The sequence below is a fragment of the Corella eumyota genome, chromosome 2 (genome assembly GCF_963082875.1).
Source record: "Corella eumyota chromosome 2, kaCorEumy4.1, whole genome shotgun sequence".
In the NCBI taxonomy this organism is placed as follows: domain Eukaryota; kingdom Metazoa; phylum Chordata; class Ascidiacea; order Phlebobranchia; family Corellidae; genus Corella; species Corella eumyota.
The window spans coordinates 9,468,626-9,485,753 of NC_137491.1; the positions used below are offsets into that span (position 1 = coordinate 9,468,626).

The window sequence follows — 17,128 nt, forward strand, 5'->3', positions numbered from 1 at the left end:
TGAGGTAATTTTTATTTTGGTTTTCATTAGGTCACGTGATATTTTTGGCCAATGATATTGTATACAAATTTTTTGAAAAAAAAATAAAAAATTTTAAATCGAAAAATAATTGTTGTCCTAGAACCGCACAGGTCCAATTACCATGTTTACAAAATATTTTTCAAAAATATTAATATTTATAAAAGTTATAAAACTTTTATTAAAAATTTATGAAATCTCAAAACCTAAAATTTTGTATTTTATTACACGCGCATTGGCCTAACTAACATTCAAAATAAAACATTTCGCGAAAATTTTCAGTAAAACAAAAGTTTGAGGTAATTTTTATTTTGGTTTTCATTAGGTCACGTGATATTTTTGGCCAATGATATTGCATACAAATTTTTTGAAAAAAAATAAAAAATTTTAAATCGAATAATAATTGTTGTGTTAGAACCGCACAGGTCCAATTACCGTGTTTACAAAATTTTTTTCGAAAATATTAATATTCATAAAAGTTATGAAACTTTTATTAAAAATTTATGAAATCTTAAAACCTAAAATTTTGTATTTTATTACACGCGCATTGGCCTAACTAACATTCACGATAAAACATTTCGCGAAAATTTTCAGTAAAACAAAAGTTTGTGGTAATTTTTATTTTGGTTTTCATTAGGTCACGTGATATTTTTGGCCAATGATATTGCATACAAATTTTTTGAAAAAAAAATAAAAAATTTTAAATCGAAAAATAATTGTTGTGTTAGAACCGCACAGGTCCAATTACCGTGTTTACAAAATATTTTTTGAAAATATTAATATTCATAAAAGTTATGAAACTTTTATTAAAAATTTATGAAATCTTAAAACCTAAAATTTTGTATTTTATTACACGCGCATTGGCCTAACTAACATTCAAGATAAAACATTTCGCGAAAATTTTCAGTAAAACAAAAGTTTGAGGTAATTTTTATTTTGGGTTTAATTAGGTCACGTGATATTTTTGGCCAATGATATTGTATACAAATTTTTTAAAAAAAAATAAAAAATTTTAAATCGAAAAATAATTGTTGTCCTAGAACCGCACAGGTCCAATTACCGTGTTTACAAAATATTTTTCAAAAATATTAATATTCATAAAAGTTATGAAACTTTTATTAAAAATTTATGAAATCTCAAAACCTAAAATTTTGTATTTTATTACACGCGCATTGGCCTAACTAACATTCAAGATAAAACATTTCGCGAAAATTTTCAGTAAAACAAAAGTTTGAGGTAATTTTTATTATGGTTTTCATTAGGTCACGTGATATTTTTGGCCAATGATATTGCATACAAATTTTTTATAAAAAAAAAAAAAATTTTAAATCGAAAAATAATTGTTGTGTTAGAACCGCACAGGTCCAATTACCGTGTTCACAAAATATTTTTCGAAAATATTAATATTTATAAAAGTTATGAAACTTTTATTAAAAATTTATGATATCTCAAAACCTAAAATTTTGTATTTTATTAAACACGCATTAACCTAACTAACATTCAAGATAAAACTTTTCGCGAAAATTTTCAGTAAAACAAAAGTTTGAGGTAATTTTTATTATGGTTTTCATTAGGTCACGTGATATTTTTGGCCAATGATATTGCATACAAATTTTTTATAAAAAAATAAAAAATTTTAAATCGAAAAATAATTGTTGTGTTAGAGCCGCACAGGTCCAATTACCGTGTTCACAAAATATTTTTCGAAAATATTAATATTTATAAAAGTTATGAAACTTTTATTAAAAATTTATGAAATCTCAAAACCTAAAATTTTGTATTTTATTAAACACGCATTAACCTAACTAACATTCAAGATAAAACTTTTCGCGAAAATTTTCAGTAAAACAAAAGTTTGAGGTAATTTTTATTTTGGGTTTAATTAGGTCACGTGATATTTTTGGCCAATAATATTGCATACACAAAAGGTCCAATTACCGTGTTTACAATATATTTTTCGAAAATATTAATATTCATAAAAGTTATGAAACTTTTATTAAAAATTTATGAAATCTCAAAACCTAAAATTTTGTATTTTATTAGACGCGCATTGGCCTAACTAACATTCAAGATAAAAAATTCGCGAAAATTTTCAGTAAAACAAAAGTTTGAGGTAATTTTTATTTTGGATTTAATTAGGTCACGTGATATTTTTGGCCAATGATAGATATTGCATACAAATTTTTTGAAAAAAAATAAAAAATTTTAAATCGAAAAATAATTGTTGTGTTAGAACCGCACAGGTCCAATTACCGTGTTTACAAAATATTAATATTCATAAAAGTTATGAAACTTTTATTAAAAATTTATGAAATCTTAAAACCTAAAATTTTGTATTTTATTAGACGCGCATTGGCCTAACTAACATTCACGATAAAACATTTCGTGAAAATTTTCAGTAAAACAAAATTTTGAGATAATTTTTATTTTGGTTTTCGCACAGGACCAATTACCGTGTTTACAAAATATTTTTCAAAAATATTAATATTCATAAAAGTTATGAAACTTTTATTAAAAATTTATGAAATCTCAAAACCTAAAATTTTGTATTTTATTACACGCGCATTGGCCTAACTAACATTCAAGATAAAACATTTCGCGAAAATTTTCAGTAAAACAAAAGTTTGAGGTAATTTTTATTATGGTTTTCATTAGGTCACGTGATATTTTTGGCCAATGATATTGCATACAAATTTTTTATAAAAAAATAAAAAATTTTAAATCGAAAAATAATTGTTGTGTTAGAACCGCACAGGTCCAATTACCGTGTTCGCAAAATATTTTTCGAAAATATTAATATTTATAAAAGTTATGAAACTTTTATTAAAAATTTATGAAATCTCAAAACCTAAAATTTTGTATTTTATTAAACACGCATTAACCTAACTAACATTCAAGAAAAAACTTTTCGCGAAAATTTTCAGTAAAACAAAAGTTTGAGGTAATTTTTATTTTGGGTTTAATTAGGTCACGTGATATTTTTGGCCAATGATATTGCATACACAAAAGGTCCAATTACCGTGTTTACAATATATTTTTCGAAAATATTAATATTCATAAAAGTTATGAAACTTTTATTAAAAATTTATGAAATCTCAAAACCTAAAATTTTGTATTTTATTAGACGCGCATTGGCCTAACTAACATTCAAGATAAAAAATTCGCGAAAATTTTCAGTAAAACAAAAGTTTGAGGTAATTTTTATTTTGGATTTAATTAGGTCACGTGATATTTTTGGCCAATGATAGATATTGCATACAAATTTTTTGAAAAAAAATAAAAAATTTTAAATCGAAAAATAATTGTTGTGTTAGAACCGCACAGGTCCAATTACCGTGTTTACAAAATATTAATATTCATAAAAGTTATGAAACTTTTATTAAAAATTTATGAAATCTTAAAACCTAAAATTTTGTATTTTATTAGACGCGCATTGGCCTAACTAACATTCACGATAAAACATTTCGCGAAAATTTTCAGTAAAACAAAATTTTGAGGTAATTTTTATTTTGGTTTTCATTAGGTCACGTGATATTTTTGGCCAATGATATTGCATACAAATTTTTTTAAAAAAAATAAAAAAATTTAAATCGAAAAATAATTGTTGTCCTAGAACCGCACAGGTCCAATTACCGTGTTTACAAAATATTTTTTAAAAATATTAATATTCATAAAAGTTATGAAACTTTTATTAAAAATTTATGAAATCTCAAAACCTAAAATTTTGTATTTTATTAGACGCGCATTGGCCTAACTAACATTCAAAATAAAACATTTCGCGAAAATTCTCAGTAAAGCAAAAGTTTGAGGTAATTTTTATTTTGGGTTTAATTAGGTCACGTGATATTTTTGGCTAATGATATTGCTTGTAAATTTTTTGAAAAAAAATCAAAAATTTTAAATCGAAAAATAATTGTTGTGTTAGAACCGCACAGGTCCAATTACCGTGTTTTACAAAATATTTTTCGAAAATATTATTAAAATTTTATGAAATCTCAAAACCTAAAATTTTGTATTTTATTACACGCGCATTGGCCTAACTAACATTCAAAATAAAACATTTCGCGAAAATTTTCAGTAAAACAAAAGTTTGAGGTAATTTTTATTTTGATTTTCATTAGGTCACGTGATATTTTTGGCCAATGATATTGCATACAAATTTTTTGAAAAAAAAATAAAAAATTTTAAATCGAAAAATAATTGTTGTGTTAGAACCGCACAGGTCCAATTACCGTGTTTACAAAATATTTTTCGAAAATATTAATATTCATAAAAGTTATGAAACTTTTATTAAAAATTTATGAAATCTTAAAACCTAAAATTTTGTATTTTATTACACGCGCATTGGCCTAACTAACATTCAAGATAAAACATTTCGCGAAAATTTTCAGTAAAACAAAAGTTTGAGGTAATTTTTATTTTGGGTTTAATTAGGTCACGTGATATATTTGGCCAATGATATTGCATACAAATTTTTTTAAAAAAAATAAAAAATTTTAAATCGAAAAATAATTGTTGTGTTAGAATCGCACAGGTCCAATTACCGTGTTTACAAAATATTTTTCGAAAATATTAATATTCATAAAAGTTATGAAACTTTTATTAAAAATTTATGAAATCTCAAAACCTAAAATTTTGTATTTTATTAGACGCGCATTGGCCTAACTAACATTCAAGATAAAACATTTCGCGAAAATTTTCAGTAAAACAAAAGTTTGAGATAATTTTTATTTTGGTTTTCATTAGGTCACGTGATATTTTTGGCCAATGATATTGTATACAAATTTTTTGAAAAAAAAATAAAAAATTTTAAATCGAAAAATAATTGTTGTCCTAGAACCGCACAGGTCCAATTACCGTGTTTACAAAATTTTTTTCGAAAATATTAATATTCATAAAAGTTATGAAACTTTTATTAAAAATTTATGAAATCTTAAAACCTAAAATTTTGTATTTTATTACACGCGCATTGGCCTAACTAACATTCACGATAAAACATTTCGCGAAAATTTTCAGTAAAACAAAAGTTTGAGGTAATTTTTATTTTGGTTTTCATTAGGTCACGTGATATTTTTGGCCAATAATATTGCATACAAATTTTTTTAAAAAAAAATAAAAAATTTTAAATCGAAAAATAATTGTTGTGTTAGAACCGCAGAGGTCCAATTACCGTGTTTACAAAATATTTTTCGAAAATATTAATATTCATAAAAGTTATGAAACTTTTATTAAAAATTTATGAAATCTTAAAACCTAAAATTTTGTATTTTATTACACGCGCATTGGCCTAACTAACATTTAAGATAAAACATTTCGCGAAAATTTTCAGTAAAACAAAAGTTTGAGGTAATTTTTATTTTGGGTTTAATTAGGTCACGTGATATTTTTGGCCAATGATATTGCATACAAATTTTTTTTAAAAAAATAAAAAATTTTAAATCGAAAAATAATTGTTGTGTTAGAATCGCACAGGTCCAATTACCGTGTTTACAAAATATTTTTCGAAAATATTAATATTCATAAAAGTTATGAAACTTTTATTAAAAATTTATGAAATCTCAAAACCTAAAATTTTGTATTTTATTAGACGCGCATTGGCCTAACTAACATTCAAGATAAAACATTTCGCGAAAATTTTCAGTAAAACAAAAGTTTGAGGTAATTTTTATTTTGGTTTTCATTAGGTCACGTGATATTTTTGGCCAATGATATTGTATACAAATTTTTTGAAAAAAAAATAAAAAATTTTAAATCGAAAAATAATTGTTGTCCTAGAACCGCACAGGTCCAATTACCATGTTTACAAAATATTTTTCAAAAATATTAATATTCATAAAAGTTATAAAACTTTTATTAAAAATTTATGAAATCTCAAAACCTAAAATGTTGTATTTTATTACACGCGCATTGGCCTAACTAACATTCAAAATAAAACATTTCGCGAAAATTTTCAGTAAAACAAAAGTTTGAGGTAATTTTTATTTTGGTTTTCATTAGGTCACGTGATATTTTTGGCCAATGATATTGCATACAAATTTTTTGAAAAAAAATAAAAAATTTTAAATCGAATAATAATTGTTGTGTTAGAACCGCACAGGTCCAATTACCGTGTTTACAAAATTTTTTTCGAAAATATTAATATTCATAAAAGTTATGAAACTTTTATTAAAAATTTTTGAAATCTTAAAACCTAAAATTTTGTATTTTATTACACGCGCATTGGCCTAACTAACATTCACGATAAAACATTTCGCGAAAATTTTCAGTAAAACAAAAGTTTGAGGTAATTTTTATTTTGGTTTTCATTAGGTCACGTGATATTTTTGGCCAATGATATTGCATACAAATTTTTTGAAAAAAAAATAAAAAATTTTAAATCGAAAAATAATTGTTGTGTTAGAACCGCACAGGTCCAATTACCGTGTTTACAAAATATTTTTCGAAAATATTAATATTCATAAAAGTTATGAAACTTTTATTAAAAATTTATGAAATCTTAAAACCTAAAATTTTGTATTTTATTACACGCGCATTGGCCTAAATAACATTCAAGATAAAACATTTCGCGTAAATTTTTAGTAAAACAAAAGTTTGAGGTAATTTTTATTTTGGGTTTAATTAGGTCACGTGATATTTTTGGCCAATGATATTGCATACAAATTTTTTTTAAAAAAATAAAAAATTTTAAATCGAAAAATAATTGTTGTCCTAGAACCGCACAGGTCCAATTACCATGTTTACAAAATATTTTTCAAAAATATTAATATTCATAAAAGTTATGAAACTTTTATTAAAAATTTATGAAATCTCAAAACCTAAAATTTTGTATTTTATTACACGCGCATTGGCCTAACTAACATTCAAAATAAAACATTTCGCGAAAATTTTCAGTAAAACAAAAGTTTGAGGTAATTTTTATTTTGGTTTTCATTAGGTCACGTGATATTTTTGGCCAATGATATTGCATACAAATTTTTTGAAAAAAAATAAAAAATTTTAAATCGAATAATAATTGTTGTGTTAGAACCGCACAGGTCCAATTACCGTGTTTACAAAATTTTTTTCGAAAATAATAATATTCATAAAAGCTATGAAACTTTTATTAAAAATTTATGAAATCTTAAAACCTAAAATTTTGTATTTTAATACACGCGCATTGGCCTAACTAACATTCAAGATAAAACATTTCGCGAAAATTTTCAGTAAAACAAAAGTTTGAGGTAATTTTTATTTTGGGTTTAATTAGGTCACGTGATATTTTTGGCCAATGATATTGCATACAAATTTTTTAAAAAAAAATAAAAAATTTTAAATCAAAAAATAATTGTTGTCCTAGAACCGCACAGGTCCAATTATCGTGTTTACAAAATATTTTTCAAAAATATTAATATTCATAAAAGTTATGAAACTTTTATTAAAAATTTATGAAATCTCAAAACCTAAAATTTTGTATTTTATTACACGCGCATTGGCCTAACTAACATTCAAGATAAAACATTTCGCGAAAATTTTCAGTAAAACAAAAGTTTGAGGTAATTTTTATTTTGGTTTTCATTAGGTCACGTGATATTTTAGGCCAATGATATTGCATACAAATATTTTGAAAAAAAATAAAAAATTTTAAATCAAAAAATAATTGTTGTGTTAGAACCGCACAGGTCCAATTACCGTGTTTACAAAATATTTTTCGAAAATATTAATATTTATAAAAGTTATGAAACTTTTATTAAAAATTTATGAAACCTTAAAACCTAAAATCATGTATTTTATTAGACGCGCATTGGCCTAACTAACATTCAAGATAAAACATTTCGCGAAAATTTTCAGTAAAACAAAAGTTTAAGGTAATTTTTATTTTGGGTTTAATTAGGTCAAAAGGTCGCGCGAACAATTCAATGTACGCGAAATAAAAAATTTTTTTTTTGTTCTTTTATTTATTTTCGAAAATTTCTTTATCTTGAGCAATAGTTATACCAAAACACTTCTAAAAAAATTTAAAAATCAATGTCATAAATTTGTCATAACTCTCGGAAATATTAATGTTTGCTAAAATTTTTTGCAAGCACGGCTATTAGAACAGTGCGGTTTTATTGGTATAGTTATCTTTTGATTTAAAAAAAAAAATAAAATTTTAAACTTTTTTACTAGTGTGCTAGGTCACGTGATCATAGGACCGGCCGTATGTACGCAAAATACAAAAAAATTGGTAAGTTGATTATTTTGAGGAGTCTAAGTTGGAAACCGAACTCAGTACTGAGAGTTGTTGTGGGCCCTTCGCACTGAGCTAACTGCCTCGACCTTTCAATGATGCAAAATTGTATACATAGCTTAAGTAAGCACTTGTAATAATAAAAAAACTAGATTTATTTGATAAATAAAATATGGTTCGAAAATATTTGATTATTTTTAACATAAATTTTTATAAATAAAAAAAGATATGCATAAACATTAACTAAGAATATTACAAACCTTTAATTTTTAATAAACAAACAAGCATTTATATATATAATACAAACAAAAACTAATATTTAACCCAGTTTTAAGTTGGTGATATTAGGATATAAATTATAGTAAATTTTAAATTCTTAAAATTGATTTTTATTAAATAAACAAGCATTTAAATATAATAAATAAACGAAAATTATTTTTCTAATATGTTTTTTAATTACTTATATTATAAAATACATCATACCAAATTTTTAATGCTTAATGTCGAACTTTAATTTTTAATGAACAAACCAGCATTTAAATATAAAAAATAAACAAGAATTCTTTTTTAATTTATTTTCGAATTATAAATATTATAAGATAAAACCGACCAAAATTTAAAAACCTAATAACAATCTTTAAATTTAAATAAACAAACACCTATTAATTAGTAATTAGTGACAAAAATTAAATTCGTTTTTGAGTTACTAGTATCATGATATACAATTGACAAAAATTTAAAAAAATTAATAACAACCTTTAAATTTTAATAAACAAACACTTATTATTAAGTAATTGGTGATAAAAAATAAAATTTTAATTTATTTTTAAGTTAGTAATATCATAATATACAATTGACCAAGATTTAAAAAATTAATAACAACCTTTAAATTTTAATAAACAAACACCTATTAATTAGTAATTAGTGATAATTAAATGTCGTAAGTAGGAGGTTTGCGATTCGTTGGGATAATAACAAACATACTAAAAATTTAGAACTTTTAGTTTTAAAGAACAAAAGTTATCGTCTTTCAAAATTCTGACTAGAAAGAATAAAAACAATAATAATAATAAATACACTGACAATAACAATATGTTTCGAAATCTAAGATTTCGAACCATAATTATATCACCACCTACCCACGGGGTGTGACGTCATCGAACATTTGGTTTCGCATAAAAAATATCTAAAAAATTAAAATGGCCCTACAAACATATTTTTGAATAATTTGTCAAAAATGATTAATAACCAAAAACTTTGTGACTTTTTTCGAGTTATATTGTCGTAGCTAAAAATCAAAAAAAAATGTAACAATATCAATTAAAACAAAGGTTAAATCGTGTTTATGTTATGACTATTAACTTAATGTTGACAGTAATGGTTATTTTTATCACTTTGTTTATAAAGCTGTATCAGCATCTACCTAAGTAACTCTATGACGTAACCGAAATACTAGTTTGTTTAAAATGTACCAAAAAAATTATCTTTCTCATTATAACCCCATTAGCCTAACGAACCTATTTTTAAAATATTTTGTCATATCTTTATAACACAAAAAAAGTTAAGACACTTTTACTGATAAATTGACATTTTTTAAAACACGATTTGGCATATATTTTTTAAAACGCATTGCCCTAACTAAAATTAAAGAGAAAAAATTGGAACAAGACGTATTAAAACAAAAGTAACATTGTTTTTATGTTTTGACTATTAACTTGATTACAACGCCTTATCAGCGCCTACCCACGTGACTTTGTGACGTCAACGACAATACCATTTTGTATAAAAATGCATCAAAGATTTTTTTTTAAATCGAAAATTAACTTTCCCATTATAACGGTAGTAGCCTAGCGAACACATTTTTAAATTTTTTTGTCATATTTTTTATACACAAAAAAGCTATGACACTTCTACTGATTAATTGTTATTTTTCAAAACACGATTTAACGTTTATTTTTTAAGATGCATTGCCATAACTAAAAGAAAAAAAAATCGTGAAAAGTCGTATTAAAACAAAAGTTACGTTGTTTTTATGTTATGACCATTGACCTGATTATAACGCCTTGTCAGGACTTACTCACGTGACTCTGTGATGTCACCAACAATTCCAGTTTAAATTTGATAAAATGCGTCAAAAAAAATTTTAACTCGAAAATTATCTTTTTTTATTATAACCGCAGTAGCCCAACAAAGATATTTTTAAAATATTTTATCACATTTTTAATACACAAAAAAGTTATGACACTTTTACTTGGAAGTGTCATCTTTCAAAACACGATTTTAAATATATTGTTAGAAACGCATTGACCTAATTAACATTGAAGAAAAAGAAATTCGTAAGAATACTTTATAAAACAAATATTACAGCTCTTTTTTTTGCAGCGTTGATTGGTCACGTTATCGATTTTATGAATTATTTAGAATAAAAATAAAAGTTTAATTATATTTATGTTTATAGCTTTGTTTGGATTCGAACTAGCAACTTTTCGACCACGGGTCTGTCGACTAACGACATAATTAAGATGTTGTTTCACAAAATTACATTTTCGAAAGAACAATGGCTATTGTGACGTCATTGTTAGACGACATTAAACTATCAAAATATAATTTTTTTAATAGTCACCAACTGGATTCGAAATGATGACTTTTGATTAGCAGTCTGAGCACTTACGCACATAGCTATTGTGGCTGTGTTTAAATAGTTACAATTTTACAACGGCCTAACTAACATTCAATATAAAACAATTCGCAAAAATTTTCAGTAGAACAAAAGTTTAACTAACATTCAAGATAAAACAGTTAGCAAAAATTTTTAGTAGAACAAAAGTTTGGGCTAATTTTTATTTTGGGAATGATATTGCATACAAATTTTTTGAAAAATAAATAAAAAATTTTTAAATCAAAAAATAATTGTTTTGTTAGAACCGCATAGGTCCATTTAACGTGTTTACAAATTATTTTTCGAAAATATTAATATACATAAAACTATGAAACTTTTATTAAAAATTAATAAAATCTTAAAACCCAAAATATTATATTTTATTAGACGTGCATTGGCCTAACTAAAATTCAAAATAAAACATTTCGCAAAAATTTTTAGTGAAACAAAGGTTTAAGCCAATTTTTATTTTATGTTTAATTAGGTCATGTGATATTTTTGGCCAATGATATTGCAAACAAATTTTTTTTTTAATAAAAAAATTTAAATTAAAAAATAATTGTTCTGTTAGAATTAACAAATTATAAAAATAAAACTTATCAAAAACAAAAAATAAATAAATACCTGTAATAACTAATCTTTTTTTACTTGTTATTAAATATAATAAAATGAATTTGGCCAAAAATTTTTATTATTTAAAAAGATTAATGTTCTCAAAATATCTGAACTTAAATTTTTTAATTATTTTTCCATAACATTTAGTAGTGGTAATAAATTTATTTCATTTTAGGTAAACAAATAAAAATAAATACTTGTTAAAATATAATAAATATAAAAATGAAAATCTTTTATATAAAAATCACAGTTTATAATAAAATTCACAAAATAATAAGTTTAATCAAAAATTTTATAAATAATAATAAAATAATTTTTTTCAATGTGAACCCACCTGTCTTAGTTTCTTCACAGGACAACTATTTTTAAGCAGCATAATAGCAATTTAAAAAATAAAATCAATTTATAATTTTATAAAACAAAAACACATACTTTCCAAAAAAAGTATATGATAATAAAAATATTGTTATATAATAAATAAATGTGTTGCTGCAATAAAAATAAGAACATATTGACTAAAACAAATAATTCCTTATAAATATATAGACATTTTAAATGCCTATTTAAATGCCTTAAACTATTAAATTATGTTTTTGTAATCAAGTAAGTAATAAAAACCACATCCTATGCTCACCCATGTGCCAAGCACAACTAAACAAATAACTGCAAATGCCCAATACGGAAATACACCACATTTTCGTACTGGGTATTTTATTGTTGTGTCAGTATTGTGCACAAAACAGCCTTGATTAGAGAAGTTCTCAAGGAGTTTGTTTTTGTTTTCAAAAAGATCAAACAACCAGGTAGTAATGCAATTTTCTTTGTCTTCTAATCTTACATTTTTTCCAATAACTTCATAAGCTGGAATGACTCTATAACAAACATGTAACATTTTAAGTATAACATTAATGGTATTATAGCATTTGAAATATCATTAATATCAACATACAAGCAATAAAACATATCTGAACCTAAGTATAGAATTGTGTTTACAAATATTAAAGGCATAATGCCATATATTAAACAATATTTAAAGTATATATATACAAATTAAATTAAATATTTTTAAACTAAAACCAAACAAATCTAAATATACATAATGGTTCTTACCTGCAATGGATTGATATAGTTTGAGGGTAACCTAATAAACACTTGACAGAACTTTCTTGTGTTTTGTAAGCAATTGTTAAATCAACTATCCATTTTAATGGTTTGGTGGATGAATCAGTTAAACTTGATTTCCCTGTAATAAAACATTAGTAAAATAAAAAGTAAATAAAACCAGTGTTTGTAAAATATTTTAGATGCTAATTTTTTTCCTAGTTTCATATTATAAATAAAAATAATAATAAACTGATCACCTTTAATAGGATTTTCATCAGTTTGTTGTTGATAAGACACCCCTAATGTGTCAATAATTGTTTTAAATGCGCCAACCCTAGGTAGTGCTACATATTCCAATATTGGTAGGTCATGTTTTAATGCATATCTGTGAATTTAAAATAGTCAATTAACTTACATACCAATATGTTTAAAAAAAATGGGTAAAAATAATGTAAAACTTAAAAAAATATTTTTTTGTTGATTGAAAAAAAAACGAAAACTATAACCAGAATAAATGAAGTTATTACAAATAACTTTATTCTAGTAATTTGAAATCTTTAATTACCTTTGGCTTGAAGCCTTTCTTTTTCTTAAAAACCCACCTTCAGCAAATAGTATTAGCCATTTTTTTCCCTTCTTCTTATTTGAAATTAAATTTTTCTGCAGAAGAATCGGCATTTCATTTTTGCAGGTTTCAGAATTAAAACCCAATACACCAACCTTGGAATATTGTTTTGCGTTAACGGGCTGTAAAACATAATAAAAGAATAAACAAATAATTTGTTGATTTTTTTAAGATCTTCTTTGCTATTTCACTACATAGCTAAACACTTTTAATATAAAAATGTTAGTTATACGTATACATTATAATTTTTTACAAAACTCTCCAAATCAAATATTGATTTTACATTTCCTAAATTATAAATGTACACATTTAAAATCAATCAATAAACAAGGAAAACCTACTAAAATAGATAGACATATAATCAATAGACAAATAAACATCAATCAAGATTTATTTATGTGGATATTTAAGTAAAATTGTACAAACCAATTAACAGAAACATTATTTTTAATAAGTTAATAATTTTTATGTAGGCTTGAAGTTGGGTTTAACTAATTTACCTGAAGTAAAAAGAAATCTCCATGGCCTTTTGAAGTCCAACCAACTGGGGAAAATTGAGCAATCCAATCCATTACCCAGTTAGTTTTACCAAAAACCTTACCATGACCCTATAAAACAATTTTGCAATACAAATTTTACCAGTCAAATATAGTTTGATGTACAATCGAAAAAGAGAAATTTATTTTAAACCTTAAATCTTTAAAATGTGTGCCTTACTACAATAATATTAAAAAAATGTTTTTTTTTTAACTTACCTGAAAAAATCTAAGTAAAGCCCCAATATCACAGTAACATTGATGGTTGGGAAGAATTAAAGTTTCCTCTCCAACACATTTTGACCAATCATCACCGCTTATCAACACTGTTTTGTATAAATAGAGGTTAAGATAGGAAAACTAACTTTAAGATGTTGTGTTAATACAGAACCATAGCTTTTGTACTTCAATGGTAACTAACAAAAGTCGATGACATAAGGAATAAAAATAAAAAAAGACTTCTCTAGTATAAAAAAACTTGGCTTACCCTCAAAGTTGCTGAGCTGTAACTCAGCAGCAACTATGCCCAAAAATGAGTTGAACATTATTTCTTCAAATTTCCAAAACAAAGATGGGGCTATAAGTCGTAATGGCTAATAAAACATATTTATTTGGATTCTTAATTTTAAAAATAGATTTTTTTGAACTAATAATTAGCTTAACTTTTGGTGCATATTAAAAAAACATAAAATTGTTGTAACCTTTAAAATTTCTTGCATACTTTTATACATATTTTTTAAATAATATAGGCAGAACAAAACTATACAAATTACAAACCTGTAGTAAAATATACCATACCACATAAGCAGCAGGTGCCATCAGTTGACATACAAAAAATAGAATAAGCAAAAACGGGAAATTAATATACCATAGTATCTTTTTACATGAATCATTCTTAAACATTTTTGCAATATTTAGCCCTAAGTTTACTAGAACCCTATAAGCATTCTGACTTATAAATACAAATATCTGTAATTTATACTAGATTTTTAGTACAGGCGCATTTTCAATACTAATCAGTGTTGCTATTTAGTAGCAATAATCAAACACTAAGATTTTTCTTTATTTTAATTAAAAACATACCATACGATCAATACATCTTAGACACGCTAATGAACGCTGACAGATAGGGGATTAAAATACCCAATAACGATTACAGGATTATGGCTAGAAGTAAACGTAATCGCATTTAAATATAACAGTGCTAACAGAAACACACTTTTTATAGTACTTATAACTAAAGTTGTTTTGCATTACTTACGGAGCAAACTACCATTAATTGAAGTTGAGGCTAAGACACGAACGACTATGGCTACCTTTACAGTTCTAATTAGAATTTTACATAGTTAACGGACATCTTTTAAACGATCGATCTGAAGTTAACGACTTTAACTGCCTTTACGTTGAACATGAATAATCAATACGAAAAAACATATTAAAACGTTCGGCAATGTAAGTACAAAGTAATAAATTATACATTACTCTAATATAATATCACTTTTTAATCTGACAGCTTTAATACATTAATTTTTAATAAAAACATTTTGGCGTTAAATTTAAATTTCACTTCTGCACGCGACTCTCTTTATTGTTGTTTACAATTTTATCTATAGTTACTGAATTCTGATTGGCCGAACTTTTACGGTCAAAAGGATATAAATCATAACACGCTCATATTTACGGACCACGTGGTAGGTGTTTGTCCTCAGAGTAAGAAAAGATTTACAGACAGTTGTGATTGATTTTTATATATGTTAGTGTAGCATAGTTATTGGTTTATTTTACTAATTTTGGACTCTTTCCTGTTTTTATAAAAGTATAGCATAAATTTGTATACTTAAAAAGTTTTTAACAGGTAAAATGAACTATGCAACACCAGTTTATACGCATGTCAGAAAATATGAAAATGTTTATGAACCAGCAGAAGACACATTTCTATTTTTGGATGCTCTAGAAAACGAAATCGAGTTTATAAACAAAATAAAGTAAACAATTGTTGCAAAAAAAGTTATAGATTAATGCTTTTTTGTACACTAAAAATGAATTTCAATTGAAAGTTGTAAATTCTTTTTTTTATAATGATATGCTTTAAATGTTTGGAGTTCATTATACAACTTAATCTTGTATTACATTTTTTATAAATTATTGATTGTAATTTTAGACCACTAATCTCACTTGAAATTGGAAGTGGTTCAGGAATTGTTACAACATTTTTGTCGAAATTATTGAAAACAAATTGCTTTCATATGTATGTTATATATGTTTATTATCCTAAAAACAAGGATTAAAAATAACTTAAAAATCAACAGCAAGAAATATATGAATCTAAAATACTTATTGTAATTTACAGATGTACAGATCGAAATGAAGATGCATGCCTATGCACTTGCGAGACTGGTTATAGTAACAATGTACCCATTTACTCAATAACTACAGATTTGGTACATAAATATTCAGTTTTAAGTAATAGTTTATGTTTTGTTAAATGTCTTACAAAGTTTAAAGATAACAAATTTAAAAACTCTAATGTTTTTTACGATTTAAAAAATATCAATTTTGTAACAAAATTTTTAAAACTAATTGCCAATTTAATTTTTTGGGTATTCTTAGGTCCAAGGACTTTTACCAAGACTTAAACATACTGTTGACATTCTACTATTTAACCCTCCCTATGTAGTGACACCATCTGATGAAATTAAATCAAATGGTTTATCTGCATCATGGGCTGGAGGTTTGAATGGGCGTGAAGTTATGGACCGTTTATTTCCATTAGTGCCAGAATTACTATCCCACAGGTAGTTTAACATTTGTTTAATTTTTATTTTAATAACAAAAATTTTATTTTAGTAATCGACATTACTACCATTTTTATTTTAAAGGTTATAATTAGGTTAAATAAATAATAGTAAAATCAATTTATATTAAAGCTTTTATACTCTTACTTTTCAGGGGAATATTTTACCTGGTAGTTATCAAAGAAAATAAACCAGAAGAAATCTCACAAATATTTCAAAAACTAAATTTTAAAAATGAAATAGTTTTATCAAGGCGTAGTGGGCCCGAGTTTTTATCAATTATGAAATTTACAAGAAAATCTGTTTCTTGATATTTTAAAACAGGGCAGCTTTGTTTGCCCTTGTTTTCAGTATTGCTATTTTTGTTGCTTGTTAAAATTGAAAAAAAATGCGGGGCTAATATTACAAAAAATTTTAAAAGTATATCATTTTTAATTTTAAATTAAAAAATAAATTATTTTCAACAGATGTTTAGAAATATTTGATTAATTAAATGTCTTTCAAATGTGACCTTTTTATGTGTTTATACTACACAATATTGTATGTCTTTAATGATGTGGTGTCTTT

General features: G+C 24.6%; 2 protein-coding genes across 2 annotated transcripts; one reads left to right on the forward strand and one right to left on the reverse strand.

The window, feature by feature from the left end:
* Positions 1 to 9,458: 9,458 nt before the first annotated feature.
* On the reverse strand, positions 9,459 to 14,311 carry LOC145742334 (acyl-CoA:lysophosphatidylglycerol acyltransferase 1-like). Its single transcript, XM_082560116.1, has 8 exons — positions 14,254 to 14,311; positions 13,986 to 14,092; positions 13,731 to 13,838; positions 13,171 to 13,352; positions 12,863 to 12,990; positions 12,612 to 12,744; positions 12,136 to 12,373; positions 9,459 to 9,515 (listed from the first exon to the last, which is right to left on the reverse strand). Exons 1-8 carry the CDS (start codon positions 14,309 to 14,311, stop codon positions 9,459 to 9,461), a joined length of 1,011 nt encoding a protein of 336 aa, XP_082416242.1.
* Positions 14,312 to 15,550: 1,239 nt separating this feature from the next.
* LOC145743062 (methyltransferase HEMK2-like) lies at positions 15,551 to 17,059 on the forward strand. The gene is made up of 5 exons (XM_082560941.1): positions 15,551 to 15,751; positions 15,928 to 16,014; positions 16,117 to 16,207; positions 16,377 to 16,561; positions 16,716 to 17,059. Exons 1-5 carry the CDS (start codon positions 15,627 to 15,629, stop codon positions 16,870 to 16,872), a joined length of 645 nt encoding a protein of 214 aa, XP_082417067.1. The 5' UTR covers positions 15,551 to 15,626; the 3' UTR covers positions 16,873 to 17,059.
* Positions 17,060 to 17,128: the final 69 nt, after the last annotated feature.

Bases quoted from the DNA above. Each gene is read 5' to 3' on its own strand.
- LOC145742334 (XM_082560116.1), bottom strand. From the start codon at position 14,311: ATGTTCAACTCATTTTTGGGCATAGTTGCTGCTGAGTTACAGCTCAGC. The intron at 12,991-13,170 runs GTAATTAAAGAT...TTAAATTCACAG, and splicing joins AGAAAGGCTTCAAGCCAAAG to ATATGCATTAAAACATGACC. The intron at 12,374-12,611 runs GTAAGAACCATT...TGTTTGTTATAG, and splicing joins ACTATATCAATCCATTGCAG to AGTCATTCCAGCTTATGAAG.
- LOC145743062 (XM_082560941.1), top strand. From the start codon at position 15,627: ATGAACTATGCAACACCAGTTTATACGCATGTCAGAAAATATGAAAAT. The intron at 16,208-16,376 runs GTACATAAATAT...GGGTATTCTTAG, and splicing joins ACTCAATAACTACAGATTTG to GTCCAAGGACTTTTACCAAG. The intron at 16,562-16,715 runs GTAGTTTAACAT...CTTACTTTTCAG, and splicing joins CCAGAATTACTATCCCACAG to GGGAATATTTTACCTGGTAG.